A 16,313-nucleotide genomic window follows, 5' to 3' on the forward strand; every position below is an offset into this window, starting at 1 on the left:
ATAAATAATCTGGTACCAGACGCTTCCTGGAGCACAGGCATTGAAAACGGTCACCCAGGAAACGTAGGACCACAGTAGGTAAGTTTGGGCGTAATTGGGCAGATCCAAATTTACCTACTGTGTCAATGTTTAATTAGACAATAAAAAAATAATTTTTCCATGAATAAAAGACCAACTTACACAAAAATATTTTTATTACAATAATATCTTCATAAGATTAAATCTATACCAGCTTAGCAACAAAAAAGGTAAAATGCAAATAAAGTTTTGTACGTTTTGAACAATAGGAAAACTAAAAATAAATCAACAAACTAAATATTAATAATGACTTGAGTATCATGAAGTATGGTAACTAGATGATTAAGTAGTTGCCTAAAACACATTACAACTTAAAACAAAGTTTCTGCATAAGAATTATAAACCAAACCTTGGTTTTAAATTTTCGAAAAAAAAAACAAATATGTTCTATACGAAAAATATTAATTTGATCTCTTTATTTTTTAATAGTTATCAATAAATTATTACTTATCAATATCGTGCTTGCATTTTTTTTTAAAGCTTAGCGTTAGTCCTTTCTTTCTTCAGCTGGTATGAAGTCCATGGAGGCAGAATTAATGCAAAATCGTTTCTTGGTAGGTGCTGGCCCATCATCGAACACATGCCCAAGATGAGCCGAGCACTTGGAGCATCGCACCTCAGTTCGCACCAAACCTGGTCGTGTTAAAACCAGTAATATATTTGCTCCAACTTTAGTTTAGCACCGAGTCATCCACCAAAACCAATATTTACACAAGGTTCACAAAAACCAATGAGTGATATGAGTCCGGTATGATCACATATTGGCGCGATGAGCCGTCGCAGCATGTCGTGGAGCCGTCGTCCAGCAGCAGCCATCCAGGAAGATGAGGTGGGGGGGCGTGGGAGGGGGACAATGCAAGGAAAGGATTAATGCAGATTAATGGCATGCGCATTCCACAATATTAACATGTCATGACAGCCGAACGTATTGGCATATCAATTGAACATTGTATTAGATTATATAAAATGAGTGTTCAATGTATATAGTTCATGGTTGACCACAATGTCAAAAAATATTTGTAAAATAAGTGAGCAAACATAGCGGTGCGACGTGTAGTAAATGGGCACACATATTTGTTTAAAAGAAATCAAGCATATAAATACATATAAATTGGTTTACCAATCGAGGCCGACTTACGTTTGTTGTAGAGTCAGGATTGTAACGGAGGTGGTCAAGGGTACGGGAAAGACAGACAGAAAAAGATAAAAAAATATGCATTAGCACCAAGGTTCACTTTCCCAAAACCAAAATATTTGATGCTATACAAATGCTATTTTGTTTGATATTTGTGGGATAAAAACAAACATAAACCCCAACCATTAAATTTCTTCCAGTAGTTGGGCTAGAAAATCATATTAAATTTACTCCTATTAATAAGTAATTATTAAAATGAAAACGCTACATTATTCATATTCCTCTTTCAAGCGATAGATAATAGGCGCGTGGCATGTGGCTGAGCATCTTCCAGGAAAAAGTTGGTTAATCAAGAAATGAACTTATTTTAAATATTTTGCAAAATAATATAATGTACTAAGTTTTAAATAGCTTCTTCTCTAGGCCAACTACCGAAAGCTTCCAAATAAAATTTACTATACATAAAAATTAAATAATAAAAAATATCTTCATTTGCAGGTCAATTTCCTAAAGTAAATATACATTGCGGGTAAGGATTAACAAAAAGCATTTGAATATTGTTAAATCATTGTGCTTGATAAAAAGCTAAAGCAATTGATAAAATTATTTTGTGCCATACTCACTGTCAGTGCTTGCACAAGTATAGGTGTTATTAAATATTAATAAACTGTCAACAGATGAAATAACCATCTCAATCAAGTAAGTGTTGTATAGTGAAGTTTGGCATAGTGGCCATTAAGTATGCAACTTGTAATCAAAATAGATCCAGCATGATCTAAATTTATTGACTTCTAAAAAGTCTAAAGCAGTGGGTATTTTGTTTTTTAATATGTAGTGTAAGTAAGGAAAGGTCACAACATATGGTTATGGAGATAGCATTGTTAGTCTTCAAGGCATTCACAATCAACATATCTTGTGCATGACATAATGAGCATGACAATGGATAAATATTTTCTTTAAAAATCATTGATTTATAATATTATACCTCATATTATCAGCAATGGACTCTGTATTATTGTTCCAAAGTAAAAATTGGTTCCAATATATATTATTCAATAGGAAACTATATGAATGGTTTACATTGAGGCAATCCCTAAGCAATTTAGAGCTCAATGAGCAGATTGCCTATTATGGTTTACGGTTTCTATTATCAGATGGCATTGAGTATCTGTTCTACATGGCTAGGCCCAATGTACATCTAAAATACTATGACTGTGCATTAAAAATAGACTACAACATGTATACTTATGATTTATATTTATTAAAATTTAAAGATATTGTTAATTTATTTAGCACTAAAATGTTAATTCCAGGTACATGCAATTTTAGATCACATTATAAATTACAATGTTAATTAAATATTGACAGTGACATACCTGCACTTGTGTCTTGGTGCAATGTGACCTTCTCCTTGGCTAAAACATCATTAAAAGCGGGCCAGCCACAACCAGAGTCAAATTTGCTCTTAGATGTAAATAGTTCTTGTCTACATACTACACAGACATACATGCCTTCCTCATAAAATTTGTTAAAGCAACCTGGAATAATTAATATTGTATACATGAGGTTTATATTATCTTAATTAAGACACTAAAAAGAATGGAGAAAGCTTAACTAATTATTAAGCACATATAATTAATTAATTTAAAATGCAAAAATAATTGATTTTCTTTTGTATTTATAATGCAAAAATAAATGCATCTGTTTTGTATTCTAGACCATTAAATTCAAAATATTGTAATATTGGTTTTAAAGACTGGGGACTAAAAGAATTGACAAATAAAAGAGCAAAGTAGAATAAAAATAATTAACTATTTATGTTGTCTCAAGTGAAATGTAGGTAGTTTAATATACACTAAATTGTTATAACAAGATGGAAATGCTGTCATACTTAATGATAATCATTGGCGGTCACATTTTCAAATTACTAATTTATATCAGTTTACCTGTGAAAGGTCGCTCTGTGCCAGCTTCTTGCGTGACATGATATTGCAGCGGCGTTAAACGCTTCTTCAAAGCTTCCTTATCTTCCATAGTTCTAAACACTAATGCTGGATATACAAACAAGACACAAGTTATAGTAATATCTGATGGCTTGGCAGCTATCCAAAAAGAATCTAGGAAACGGTGTTTCCGTATTTAAATACGGCTACACACACACACACACACGCACACAAGTATCGCAAGAAAAAACGAAATGATTCTCACCTGTAGAGAATGGATGCCTCAATCCAATATTTCTGTTTGGTACTACAGCCCTCCTGAATACAGCGAAATGTCTGAGTAAAACACGCATAACTTACATCGTCTATATGTGGAATATTACGCAATGAAATAGTTTTATTATGATAAGATAATAAATAGAAAATTAAACAAAAATCTCGCATCTCACATTACCTCATCAAGAAATATTATTGCCTTGGATTATGGAACTTGACAATTGTATGGTTGACAATGACAGCAGACGTTTCTCACTAGAAACGTTTTTCGGTTCAGAGTTTTCGATTCACTAATCGAAAACTCTGAATCGAAAAAGCGGGATCTCTAAAGTAAAGCGCCGCCTAAAATGTAATGTTTTAATGTTTTAATCTGTGAGTGTCGCCCGTTTATTCAGGTGGAGTGTGCCCAACCCACAGATATAAGAACATTGCATTGTAGGCGTATACGCGTATTTATTTTGGAATCAGAGTTCGCGCTACACACCTACACATAGATATTTGCTATTTTCTTGCTTGCTATGAAAACTGCTGAAAGATGAGCGAGAGTTTGCTATATGATGTGGAATAGAACATGGGGTAGATACTTTTTATCACGAAATTTCAACCGGAGCGAAGTGCCGTGTCAGGGCTCAGCTAGTGTTATTTTTTATCTAAAATTTTCAACCGGAACGAAGCGCCGCGTCGCGGCTCGGTTAGTGTAATATAAAACTTCCATGGATAAATAGTACGTCATTTTTTTACATGTTCTTTACATTTCTCATCTACAAAATCATTGTATTTTCTTTTTATTTAGTCTTCATGTAGGTGTGGTGTTATAATATTGCATTATGATATCGTAAGATCGTATCTGTATATTTTGCATAGTACAATCTGTTAAGAAAATGAAGAAATGCAATACCAAAATGGTTAAGACTCAGTCCACTCAAGTCGAGACTAAGATTAACTTTACTAAATCCATCGATTGGAAAGATTGGTTCATAAAAACCAAAGATTTTGGATAAGGTTATCCAAAATATTTGATAAAAACTGAGTGTTGCCAGCCAACAGGAGACAGCGCCCTCGTTTAATTTCATCAGTTTCTTGACTTGACAGAGACTGTGCGTTATATAGGTAGGTACCATGGAAATGGAAACGTACCCATGGAAAAAATTGCTATTACAATATAATCTATCTGCCTGCATCCTGCATCACACACAAGTTGGGCGGTTTGTTCATTAAAGGGCTTGAGTAAAAGTAAAAAAAGTTAAATTTATTTTTAAAGACTCAAGTAAATATATTTAAGTACATTTATAATTATTTTATATAGAAAAAAAAGCTTCACTTTTATTTCGTAGAAGGAGAAGTGGTCATGTTCATCATTTGAGTCCTCTGGAAGTAGAAAATGTAAGTGCTTATTAGAGTATGAGTAAAGATTATTTACTTACTTATTTACTACTAGCGGCCAATCAATAAAATTTATAACGCGACTAATTTTTATCGCATATTGAGTGCTGTGCGTTGGACGGTATGTCGAAAGTGCGATCGTTGAGCTTGAAAAAGAGCTCGTGTCATTGGGGTCTAACTAAAAGTAGTTACTTGTTTCCATCTTTGTGAGATCGAGACAGCACGTACGTAAACCAGCAAAGGCAGTAGTCAAAAAGATTTTAGCCTTTAGTAGATACATTCTGCCTAAAGCGCTCGATTTATTATATATTTATTTACTGGCCTGCCTATATATGTGCCGTGCATATATATGCCGTAGGCCGCGTCCGGCGTTTGCTGAATGCAGACGCACACTTGTGATGGTCACTCTAGTAAAACTAATCACAGTCTGCGCTTCCAGCGCAAACTGTGATTAGTTTCACGCACGCGCTCAATGCGGACGTGAAGTAATTACAATATGCGTGTCATTTAAACGTAAAATATTTGTGTTTAGGCCAGCAAAAAATATATATGGTTAGCTAAATTCTAATTGGTCAGTAACTTATTGTCGGCAGATAATTCTAAAATGGTTTGCAATTTATATCGTTTTAAAAAGCAGAATATTTTTTTTATTATTTTGATTCTGCCTCGGACTTCAGAACTCTTTAAAAAATAGGCTACATTCAACGGTCAAACAAAGCACCTCTAGATAGTGCGGACTGGCGTGGTGACTACTGGGTGGTTCGCAGAGCGTTTCGACCGCTGCGGTCGCGCTGTCTTTATAATTTTTCAAATTTTAACAAAGACAAGAATAAATTTTTCTATATGACTTTACATTAGTACTGTAGTAATGTCAATTTTATGAATGATAGATTTTGGAAATGATTCTTTACTGATTTTCGGATCGGAAATTTACGAATTTTGTAATGACCGCGCAGCCGCAGCAGCGGTCAAAACGCTCTGCGAACCACCCTAATATGCCATGGATCTAATCGTTCGTCGTTTATTTATGGTGAAGATGCGAAGACATCTCACCGCGAGAGACTCCCTGCTCTTCTGCATCTGCGTGAGCACGTACTCCGTGTCGTCCTGCTCCGAGTCCGCGCTGGAGGGGGTGCCGCCCGCGCGGCACTCGTCCTCCGTCAGCAGCGGCCGCATCTGCGAGCCAGACTGGTGTGCTTCAATTTATTGAAGAAGTCATACATTCATGAGTTTCATGATTTCTTTTTATTAATAACCTAGCCACAATTAAAAATAATACCACGGGAGATTTTGATACACTAGATAATTGATTTTATTTGAAAGTATTATAGTTTTGTATTTGACTTGTTACCATAATTACATATGTATGCCTTATAAATTATGTTTAAAGCTTTGAGCTGAATTAAGAGATTAAGATTTTGCTGTCTAAAATAAACGAAACCAATTTGTTCACAATGTCAATTCCAATTTGTGCTAACTTACAAACTTGCAATTGTACGATCGTTGCGGAAGTAAACCGTGACGCCAAAGGTTGGTGGAAAGATCGTCAGCCTCTGGCGTCATCCACTTGCGCAGACGCCTCCCCCGGCGAAGCCGCAAGCGGGGCAGCTCCTCCTATGAACAGCAAGGAATTGCTTCAATTCGAAAATCGGGCCAAATATTGCCATAGGACTATTCTAGGTAATAGTTAAAAACTACAAATTCAAGTTTTTTAACTGACATGTAAATCTCAATACTTAAGTAAATTGTTTTCCTAAAACATTTAGGGAGCTAGGTATTTAAATAATACTACTATAAAATTACAAAAATGCCATTCCTTGCTGTTTCAAAATGTAAATAAAAGCCTAATTTATTTTAAATTGAACAGTCGGTAATAGGCTCGTACCTGAAAATTTGCACTGACGCGTGTTTTGGCATTACTATCGTTTCGCTTCGTACATTTCTGTTTGGACACCAGTTGACTCACTAAGCCACAGACAATCATGCAGGGCGCCGCAATGAAAAATATTAAGTTTAATATAAATTCCGTTCCCCTGAAAGTAAATTAGTATTATAATTAATATGTAGGATTTATAGAACACAAGCCACACCGCCATCAATAACGGAGTTACAATGTGACGCGTCGTCGCAACGGAGTAACTCTGAGCAATGGGGCATGACTCTTAAGGGGTGATGCAAAAAAATTACAAACCACTAATGGACATCGAATATTAATTTTCTTATTTCACTGTTTTTTTTTAAGTTGTTAAACAACACATTGTGTATAAAAATGTATGTATTTTTATATATGTAATTTGTTTGCATTCTGTTTATAAAGAGAAGACAATAAATAAGGTCGCTATGGCAGGTGGCAGGCAACATTAGGTGCTCATTCAAAAACCGTTTTCCATTCTTTATGACTGTAAAATATCGAGAGATACTTAAGTGAAACCTGCTAAGAGAGCGGACAGTCCGCTTGCTGGTATCGGGGTGAATGGGCCAGCCGTCCGCGTCGTACACCACGCGGCGCCCGCGCAGGCTCCGCTCGTGGTACTGCTCCATCTTGCGCGGCAGCCGCACCAGCTTGTCCAGGTACAGGGACCCGACCGGCTTTATTATTAGACCGAGGCAGGCTTTTAAAAATCCTGAAAATATATGACGAAACATAGGATAAACTTATTGACGTCAAAAAATTACGACATTGAAAGCACAGGTGAAACAGCGGCTGTTAAGAAGTAGGTAAAGTAAGAAAGAACCTTACCTATAGTACTGGGGTATTATTTAATCTGTGCCTATAGTATGTTTGGACACCAAACAGTTGATTTCATCTTGGTAACGAGTTTGCATCTATCACGAATTGACGATACCATACTTACCCAAGCTGCGGCCTCGGTATGATCCCGAAATACACCTCAGTGCACGGACCAAATATTTATTAGAACAGGCCTAGGTATAAGTAGATAAGATGAAAGGTACCTACACAAAATGACGTGGTGTCATTTCATTTCCTGTTCATTTCAGACATTGACACAGTTATTGTTAGTAAAATGAGTTCTTTGTTTTTGCTACGCGGCACGGACCTAAGGAGAAGAGCACGGCAAGCACGCCGCCGATCAGCACGAACACGTTGAGGCACTCGCAGTTGGGGTAGCAGATGTCGCGCGTGCGCCGCGCTCTGTCGCGCCGCAGCCCCGCCGCCACTTGACGTGGTTCCGACATCTCGCGGCATAGCAACTTGGGATCTTCACCTGAAAAATTTTACTAGGCGGACTCTTGGAAATCGCATAGTTTTACATATTGAACCATTCAAGCAGCCAAACTATTAAACAAAAATGAGACAGTACACCCAAGTTCGCCTCCTACTCTTCGGCACCGGCTCAGTTGAATGCATAAAGATTCAAGAAGTCTGTCTGTGACGGAAAAGCAGCTCGTGGCAAAAATGTAATTTATGTTAAAAAATCTTGTTTAGATGATATTGCCGCTTACTCAAACAGACGCAGTCGCAGTGCCACACGCAGTAGCACCGGTCTCCTCTTCTGATGGTCACGTCCCGGATCGCCACAGATTCGTCGTTTTGGTTTACTAGTGCGACTGAAAAAAATATGTTGCTTTTTCGTATTCTTCATTCGTTCTATATTTATTTTGGCGTTTAATCATCACTGATAAAAAATAAGTTAAATATAATAATCACATAAAATCATCAATCAAACAATGGAAGTGTCATTCACTTCCATTGCTTTTCTTTTCCTTGGGTTTATCAGTCTCAACTGTACGAGGTCAATACAGGGTTTTTTATAGCCTGTATTTTGTGTACCACTGCTGGGCAAAGGCCTCCCCTTCAATAAAGGGTTATGTAAAAATAAAATATCTGCTGCCAAGTACATACTAGAGCAGTGAGCAACTTCCCCGGGCAGTTCGACAGGCAGATCCAGGGAGATCCGTTTGGTGTGGTACGGTGGGATCAGGACGAAGTCCGTCTCTGCGCCGGCGCCGCTTTTCTCCTGAAGCAGACTCGACAGCTCGGGGCCGCAGTCTCGAGTTTTTACCCTATTTTACATAATTCTCATTATTACTGCTCGCTGACGGCTCGTCTTTTCAATGTAAAGTATATTTAAAGTGGACGTTTCAAAAGCTCACTTTTTAATGGTCATATTGCCGGGAGGGAGCGATGCAGTGTAAGTATGATATGACCTTTATATGGTATACATGTACAGATAGACATATATTTTGTATTAACGATATACCTATACAGTTGACGTACAAGATCATAGGAAACCTCCAAATAAAGAAGTGGAAGTCAGCAGAAATGACTTATTGTATAAATTATTTCGATGGGATAACCATGTAAAGAAATCCAAAGATATACAAAAAAGCTTGCCTTTCCTAATTAAATTAATAAAATAACTTAACTCCATAAACAATTACTTGAATTTAGCAGCAGCGAGTCCAGTATTGGTGGCCTGCACCGTGAACACAGTGCGTGTGCGCCGGCTGTTGTCTGACACCGTTGTCGTTAGCCGGCCGTCCGCCCTGTCGTACAGATATATGTACATCATCATAGCATATGTGAAGCGATGGTAGTCTAATGGTTAAAACACCTTTGTGTGATCGAGAGGCCCCAAGTTCAAATCCTACTCATGCTACCACCAATCTAACTCAAGTATAAGTTTTCATAGCTTCTGGTAAAGGACAACATCATAAACCTGCACATTAGACTGTTAAAATCCCACTTTCGCAGTGACTACGTGTAGTACACAGTACTGCCACTCGATGGCGATACAAGAAGAATAATAAAACCAACGTTGGTTTTATTAAAGGAGTACTCCTTACCCGACTCGTATAAGCTGGTTGTCATCAGCGCGCGTCTCCACATCTATTTGGATGTGGTGGGGCCTCCGGTGCGGCAATGTCAAGTAATGGTCGGAGCCCTGTTCCACTATGTTCAGATTGTCAAGACCGCGTTGCAGAGTTCTCGCGACACGGACCATAACTTTGCGATGATGCTGAAATAGAAAGTTTTGTTTTTACTGTAAGTGCTTACCATAGTCAGAAATCAGAGATGTTTTTGTTTTACAGCAAAAGATCTGACACCAAACTAAGCCTGTATCGTGGGTATTAATTAATACCGTTTTCAGTAGTAAAACTACGTATGACGAACAAAAAATTATACTATAGTACTAGTTACTTAGTAAAAATATTTATTTTAGTGCATGTTTATTTTGTTCGAATAATATACTATAATAATACAACCTTTTCCAAAGGATCTGCTGCAAGATTCTGAGAACTGTTTTCATCTCGTTTGTTCAATTTTATATAATCGTCATCCATGAAAACAACATCTTCTGTAGGAACTATTATTAATTCTGAATCTGCAAAAAATATAATAACATTTAAAAAAATACCATATCAAGAATGCATTTTTTTCACTTATACCTATACCTACTTATTGTACTTCCGCCGACTGTACCTACGTCTATGCATACAGAATACATTAAGCCATTACCATTACTGTCAGTTTGCGGGACCAGCAAGCAGAGGCTGGTGGTCACCGGCAACGTGAACTGGTCCTGCGACATCCACTCCGTCGACCTGTATCGGATGTTGAGGTCCCGGTCTCGCCACTCTGGAGTCACTGGGCTGACACTGTGACAAACAGTACATACAAAATAGATTAGTTATTTTTTGCGCGAACTGCGGACTTTGGCGCATAACAGAAATGAAGGCAGGTGGGTACACAAAGTCTACAGAACGAAATGTGACAGAATAAGTTACTACGCCTGCGATAAAAATAAATAAATTTGAAAGTTCACTTACGAAAAAAATGGATAAAACTACCTAGTCTCGAAGTTAAATATAATCTGTTTTCTCCTTCTTCTCCGATTAGATACTTAGTTATATCCATACTTACTTAATTTCATCAAAATCAGTCCAGCGTAGTTATCAATACATATAATAAAACAGTAGAAAAAAAATCCTGTACATTGAATAAATTTACATAAAAATAAAATTAGGCGATAGAGTCATAATAGCAGAGTAAGAATTTGGAAAAAAATCTGTCTGTTTGTCTGTCTGTTTGATTTGAATGAAACTTTTTTTATTATATAGTTATTAAGCCTGAGCAACATATAGGGTATAAATTATTTTGAAAACTGGAACACCTGATGGAGAACAATGATACAGCTAAACTATAGGAAATATTGAAATGACGCCTTAACAAAACTTATTCAGCCTGATGAGCATTTTCTGTTGAAGTATAAAAATGGAAGATCTGGAACACCTGATGTAGATCCATGATGGTACAGCTAAACTATAGGGAATATAGAAATGACTTAACAAAAATTGTTTAGGCTGATGGGCATTTTCTGCTGAGATATAAAAATCGAAGATCTGAAACACCTGATGTAGACCTATGATGGTACACTAAACGATAAGAAACATAGAAATGAGAAATCCTTGGAGAAAAGGCCGCGCTGAAGTTTCCCTCCCGCTTCCCGCTTCTTCTTCCTCTGCGCTTTGGAAGTCGGCAGTAGATTTAGTTTAAGTAATTTTTTGATGTCAATAAGTGATGTACTTATATCATCCTAAATTGAAAAAAGAATTTTTGAATTTTGAATGACGCTCTAATAAAAGTAGTTCAGTCTGATGAGCATTTTCTCACGCAAAATCTACTGTAATAACACATAGGGTTCTTTTTATCCCGAAATTCCCACGGGAGCGAAGCCTAGGGCACAACTAGTATCAAAATAAAAACAAACAAAAAAAAAATGCGGCTTCTAAACTTTCTGCCTATTTCATTTTGAATTTCGGTGAACAATAAGAATTTAGTCGTGATTAGGTAGATCGTGAAGTTCAGCTACATTAATTACCTTGCGGTTTCTCCTTTCGTGATATCATTCCACACAGTTTTACCTTCCGGTGTACTTCGCTTTTCGAATAGCTCCACGTGAACGACACACCATATATCAGGGTTTCCAATATCGTATAAAGAAAATGTATTTTCTGACGAATACATTTCATCCATCGCCGGTTTAGATAGATCATTGCTTGCATCTCGAAAATGTTGCTGGTCCGAATCTATGTTAGATGTTTCAATGCCGTTATCGCGATAAACTTCGCCAGATCCACCACTGTTCTCTGTCAAAACTTTCTTCGCGTGAGTATGATGTTTATGAGAAACTTTTTCATTTTGAGGAAAATATTTATCGAAATTACTCTTTGCCTTTTTCCAGAAGTTGTTTTCTCGAGTTACATGTTTGTGGGGCGCACCTACCATAGCCGTAGTTCCTCTGGACCTTACATGCACATCTGTAGCCTCCAAATCTGATATCCATGATTCTTCATCCGAACTTTGTGGTTCGACGACGATGTTTTGTTGTTGACGCTTTTTCCTAAGCAATGATGTATTGAAATAATTTACTGAAACATAAAGTTAACTTCAATTGGTAATTTTCAATAAGAACATCCTAATAACAATAACAACTACGTATATGTATATTAACGGGCTTCAGCAGGAACCTTATTTATTGTATGTAAATAATATGCTAACGTTTTAACGACCATGCAGTTGTAGCTAAACCCGTTCCCGTTAATATAATTATGGAGTTATTGTCTTCAAAGCGCGTAAGTTTCAAAAAGACTAGAATATAAAAATAAAGTTTGTAAGTAGTTCTTTATTATTAGTTATCCCGTCTGTGATAATATTTTCAACAAATAGCCGGCAAATATACTGGGCCTACAAAACGAAACATTTGCTATTTATTTACTTGTATTACATTTACTTTAATGTCGAGTAACTTCACTCCACACCCAACGGAATGCATGAACCGGTTTCACGTTATGCCGTCAGTCGGCTGGATGAAGAGAACCCACAACTAGTAGATGTTGAATAAACCGGTTTGATTGAAAGGAGAGTTAGTTAGAATGTACGCGCGGGAAGGGGCCGGGGCGCGCGGGCGAGCGCGGTGCCGCGCTGCCTCGCCGACGAGGTCAGTATTCTGCGCGAGCGCAGGTAGCCGGCCCCTTCGAGCTTACATTTGCCGGCTCACAATGGAGGAATTTATAGATGAAGTCCGGGCTCAGGCTTGCATATGGAACCCTATGAACCAAGATTATCGTGACACGCATGTCAGAGACGCAGCCTGGCAGTACATAGTACAACGATGCAATAACCCAAACATACCAGATGGTGAGATGATTTTGCAATAATAATTACCTAGATGGTCTACTTACATTTATGATTTAGGTACATAGGCATTTTTTACGAAGTTTTCAGTTTCAGTTGAATTGGTGGTGGTGTAATTGTTAAGACGCCCGCCTGTGAATCGAATGATCCCAGGTTCGAATCCTACTCGTGCCACATGAGATTTGTATACCAATCTGACTCATGTATCGTACCACTTGGTCGTTTTCATCGACCACTACTTGTTTCCGGTGAAGGAAAACATCGTAAGGAAACCTGCACACTGGTTGATTCTTATTGTGTGTGAAATGGAGAAGGCAATGGCCACTAACCACTCCATTAATAATGCCAAGAAAGTTGTTATGTGTGTTTCATTCCACGTAATGCCCACGACTCTCAGCCATGAGGAGTACGACTATGAAGAAGACAGTTGAATTTAAGCCGGGTGCGTGATTTGTTTTTAAACAAGGTTTAGTAAACAATCTAGCTAGGCGCTAGGCTGTATAGGCTAATTTAATAAGCGATATATGTAGGTATTTTTATAGAGCCCCTACTGCTTTTATTTGCAGTTAATATGCACTTTGCAAAGCCTGATGGATGAACCAAATTTAGTTTTAATAATTTGTTTCCAAATAATTTGCTATTTTATTTCTTTTACTTTGTTGTATAGTGAGAGCTGCGAAGACAGAATGGAAGAAACTTAGAGACAATCACAGGGAAGCCTTGAAGAGAGCAAAGTTAGGACAAAACAAACTATTACCTGCTCAAATAACTACGTGGAAATATGCTAAAGTCATGCAGTTCCTGGAGCCGCACATGAAATATCGGATTACTGAAAACATCGACATGGATCCGATTCAATCTCAAGATAGTAACGCGACTAAGAGTGAGGATGTGTCTACTACAGAAGCAGCACACAGAGAAAACAGAAAACGGCGATGTGACTGTGACTATGGCCCCAAGAGGTCACCGAGCCCAAAAAAGACAGATGATGCATTAGAAGCGTTCTTCAATTCAATTGTTAGAAGCACGAGGGATATGCCGCCGTGGATGCAGACGCGGGTCAAAAAGAAAATATTTGCTGTGATCATCGAGGAGGAAGAATTTCTGTCGTCGCAAAACCATAGAAGAGATAACACTCATAATTTTAAGGAACAATGTAATTCTCCAATAATAAAACACGTAAAGACAGAAGTATACTCAGACGATAGCTTCGACGCCGAAGCTACGTGATGTAGTTATTCTCCACACCGAAATTCATTTCAGACCAATACCCCGTTTTGACGTGAAAGAAGAACATTTATAATATTAGTACGGATCATTCTGTATACCAAAATAAACACAATTTACCGAAATCTGCAATTTGTCGCGGATCTACGTAATCATTATTGTCATGACTTGTGCTGAAAAATGAAGTAGCTCCGAGACTTTGAGATGGGCCTTGCACTTGATTTGCACTTCGTACGACGCGATCCTGTAAATTATTTAGTAAGTTGATATTTTTGTTCTACGAAACAAACACCTATCTGTTCTCGGCTTTCCTTTTCAAATATTTTCTACTTTTATATATATATATATATATATACCTTGCAATAATATATACCTTCTTATATTTTGTGTGTTTTTTTTCTGCTACCCGTTTTTCGGCTTCTGTAAAAACTCCAGTTACAATCTGAAATTATCATCTTTTTTTATTTATAGCAAGTTACAGTCAACATTATTAATACCTAGTATTTTAAGACCTTATTTTTCCGTTGTTACCCGCCATGTACCAGATGTGAGACTTCGATGAAATGACCCTACATCTACATCACAGAAAAAGTTTAATGTAACTTTTTTAATTAGCCAATTAGGGTCCTACTGGCACAGACCCTACCTTCCCTTCCATAAATATCTATCGAGTACTAGTAGTGCAACAAACAATTAAGCTTAATTATAAAACTTACATCCATATTTTGCAATTTGTATACTTGCACAGGGTTCTCCCAGCGCAGCCGCAACACATACGGGTTCAATAGTCGTACACGTCTTTTGCTGGGGCCCTCGATCACGTGGTCGATTGGAATATATTCATCAGAATTTCCCTGAAAATTCCCGTCCAAAAGGAATACCGTTTCCCCGGCAGGAGTAGATTAGACGCTTCTATTTTACTAGTCAAGTATTTTATTGGAATGTCCTATATATTCCAATAAATAAGTTAACATCTACATTTCATGATATTGAACAAGTCAAATATTACACATAATTATAATAATAAATATCCAAGGCTGCCGGGACTTTAATACTTGGAATATTCCACTACATTTCTTACCTGAGGTAAACTTGCGAGTTTTAGACTAAGAGCTAACTTGGTGTTACAATCTTTCAAAGCATTGTGTTTGAAAAGTTCTTCTCGCTGAAACCGCGCAGCCTCAGTGTCCGGCGAAGCCAGGCCTTCCTGGTCGGAACATCAGACAGTTACACAAAAGCGTGTTTTACGCTACCTTAAAAAAATGTCTCAAAGTGCACAGTATTGATTTGAATAGGCACTTGAAATTCAGTTTTTAGGACATGTGGAAGAATTCTGAATGGTGTGAAAAGGTGTTACATTTGTTTGGCAGTTGATAAAGACAGCTCTGACTTCGACCAGGGCCTTGTTCTCAGAATCTGAGTCCACTGTACCACTTTCGCTCTGCAAACCAGGTATAAAACTGAAGAGAATGATGCATATTCCTGAAAAATTATATATTGTGTTTACAATGTTGAAACAATAACAGGTTTCACTTATATATATATTTATACTTTCACACTGAATAATCATCATCAGCCTCGCTGGTAAGATTGACATGCAAACCAGTGCTGTTGTATTGTTTTTACATTGCCATATTATATATGGAGAACGTTTACCGTAATTTAAAAAAACTGTGTTAAATGCTTTAAGCATTTTATCCTTATATCAATCATAAAAGAAAATTAACTTAGTATTGTAAACATTCTTGATACTTTAAACGTCAAAGAATATAATTTCCTATACGGAATAATAAACTATGAGTCTGAGACATAGATTTAGGCCGCGCGCGGGGCAGAGACATATTTTCTTTTTCCGAGCAATAGCTATCTCAGATCATACGAGAAAACTTTACATTATATTAACTTTACAACGTTACATTGTTCTGTGATTCATAGACACAAATATCTGTGCCATGATCGGCGCATATTTTATCATTCAAAAAATAAAACCAATAGAGATTACAAAATCGATGATACACGTTTGATTTTTAACGTTTGCCTTTCCGCAGCAGTTGACAAAATATAGCAGATACTCAAAGAAACGTTTAAAAATGTCATAAAAGTAAAACAC

General features: G+C 37.1%; 3 protein-coding genes across 8 annotated transcripts; 1 reads left to right on the top strand and 2 right to left on the bottom strand.

Moving 5' to 3' along the window:
• Positions 1-176: 176 nt before the first annotated feature.
• On the bottom strand, positions 177-3,646 carry SelR (Selenoprotein R). Of its 3 annotated transcripts, XM_053745397.2 has the most exons (5): positions 3,422-3,645; positions 3,160-3,264; positions 2,590-2,751; positions 1,199-1,211; positions 177-711 (listed from the first exon to the last, which is right to left on the bottom strand). In XM_053745397.2, the coding sequence occupies exons 1-5, from the start codon at positions 3,507-3,509 to the stop codon at positions 696-698; spliced, it is 384 nt and encodes a 127-aa protein (XP_053601372.1). In that variant the 5' UTR covers positions 3,510-3,645; the 3' UTR covers positions 177-695. The 3 variants fall into 3 exon arrangements, with proteins under 3 accessions (XP_053601372.1, XP_053601370.1, XP_053601371.1); XM_053745395.1 differs by lacking the exon at positions 1,199-1,211 and having other exon boundaries at positions 177-747; positions 3,422-3,646; XM_053745396.2 differs by lacking the exon at positions 1,199-1,211 and having other exon boundaries at positions 3,422-3,641.
• Positions 3,647-4,680: 1,034 nt separating this feature from the next.
• LOC128670038 (uncharacterized protein) lies at positions 4,681-16,289 on the bottom strand. 4 transcript variants are annotated; one of them, XM_053745391.1, is made up of 19 exons: positions 15,860-16,289; positions 15,561-15,685; positions 15,285-15,410; positions 14,920-15,015; positions 14,577-14,645; positions 14,324-14,447; positions 11,661-12,210; positions 10,298-10,437; positions 10,045-10,163; positions 9,625-9,797; positions 9,220-9,324; positions 8,681-8,841; positions 8,281-8,385; positions 7,875-8,042; positions 7,247-7,439; positions 6,701-6,848; positions 6,298-6,429; positions 5,869-6,003; positions 4,681-4,800 (listed from the first exon to the last, which is right to left on the bottom strand). In XM_053745391.1, exons 1-19 carry the CDS (start codon positions 15,894-15,896, stop codon positions 4,756-4,758), a joined length of 2,751 nt encoding a protein of 916 aa, XP_053601366.1. In that variant the 5' UTR covers positions 15,897-16,289; the 3' UTR covers positions 4,681-4,755. The 4 variants fall into 4 exon arrangements, with proteins under 4 accessions (XP_053601366.1, XP_053601365.1, XP_053601363.1 ...); XM_053745390.1 differs by having other exon boundaries at positions 5,869-5,991; positions 14,920-15,057; XM_053745388.1 differs by having other exon boundaries at positions 14,920-15,057.
• LOC128670040 (uncharacterized) lies at positions 12,703-14,326 on the top strand. Its single transcript, XM_053745394.2, has 2 exons — positions 12,703-12,979; positions 13,644-14,326. The coding sequence occupies exons 1-2, from the start codon at positions 12,715-12,717 to the stop codon at positions 14,204-14,206; spliced, it is 828 nt and encodes a 275-aa protein (XP_053601369.1). The 5' UTR covers positions 12,703-12,714; the 3' UTR covers positions 14,207-14,326.
• Positions 16,290-16,313: the final 24 nt, after the last annotated feature.

The sequence above is a fragment of the Plodia interpunctella genome, chromosome 5 (genome assembly GCF_027563975.2).
Source record: "Plodia interpunctella isolate USDA-ARS_2022_Savannah chromosome 5, ilPloInte3.2, whole genome shotgun sequence".
Classification (NCBI taxonomy): Eukaryota; Metazoa; Arthropoda; class Insecta; order Lepidoptera; family Pyralidae; genus Plodia; species Plodia interpunctella.

Coding starts and splice junctions, on each gene's coding strand:
- LOC128670040 (XM_053745394.2), top strand. CDS start 12,715: ATGTACGCGCGGGAAGGGGCCGGGGCGCGCGGGCGAGCGCGGTGCCGC. Junction 12,980..13,643: donor TAACCCAAACATACCAGATG/GTGAGATGATTT, acceptor TTTGTTGTATAG/TGAGAGCTGCGAAGACAGAA.
- LOC128670038 (XM_053745388.1), bottom strand. CDS start 15,896: ATGCTTAAAGCATTTAACACAGTTTTTTTAAATTACG. Junction 8,842..9,219: donor CTCGCTGCTGCTAAATTCAA/GTAATTGTTTAT, acceptor TATGTAAAATAG/GGTAAAAACTCGAGACTGCG. Junction 6,849..7,246: donor ACTGTCCGCTCTCTTAGCAG/GTTTCACTTAAG, acceptor ATTTACTTTCAG/GGGAACGGAATTTATATTAA.
- SelR (XM_053745395.1), bottom strand. CDS start 3,509: ATGCGTGTTTTACTCAGACATTTCGCTGTATTCAGGAGGGCTGTAGTA. Junction 3,265..3,421: donor GAGGCATCCATTCTCTACAG/GTGAGAATCATT, acceptor TTGTATATCCAG/CATTAGTGTTTAGAACTATG. Junction 748..2,589: donor GCACCAAGACACAAGTGCAG/GTATGTCACTGT, acceptor GCTAAACTAAAG/TTGGAGCAAATATATTACTG.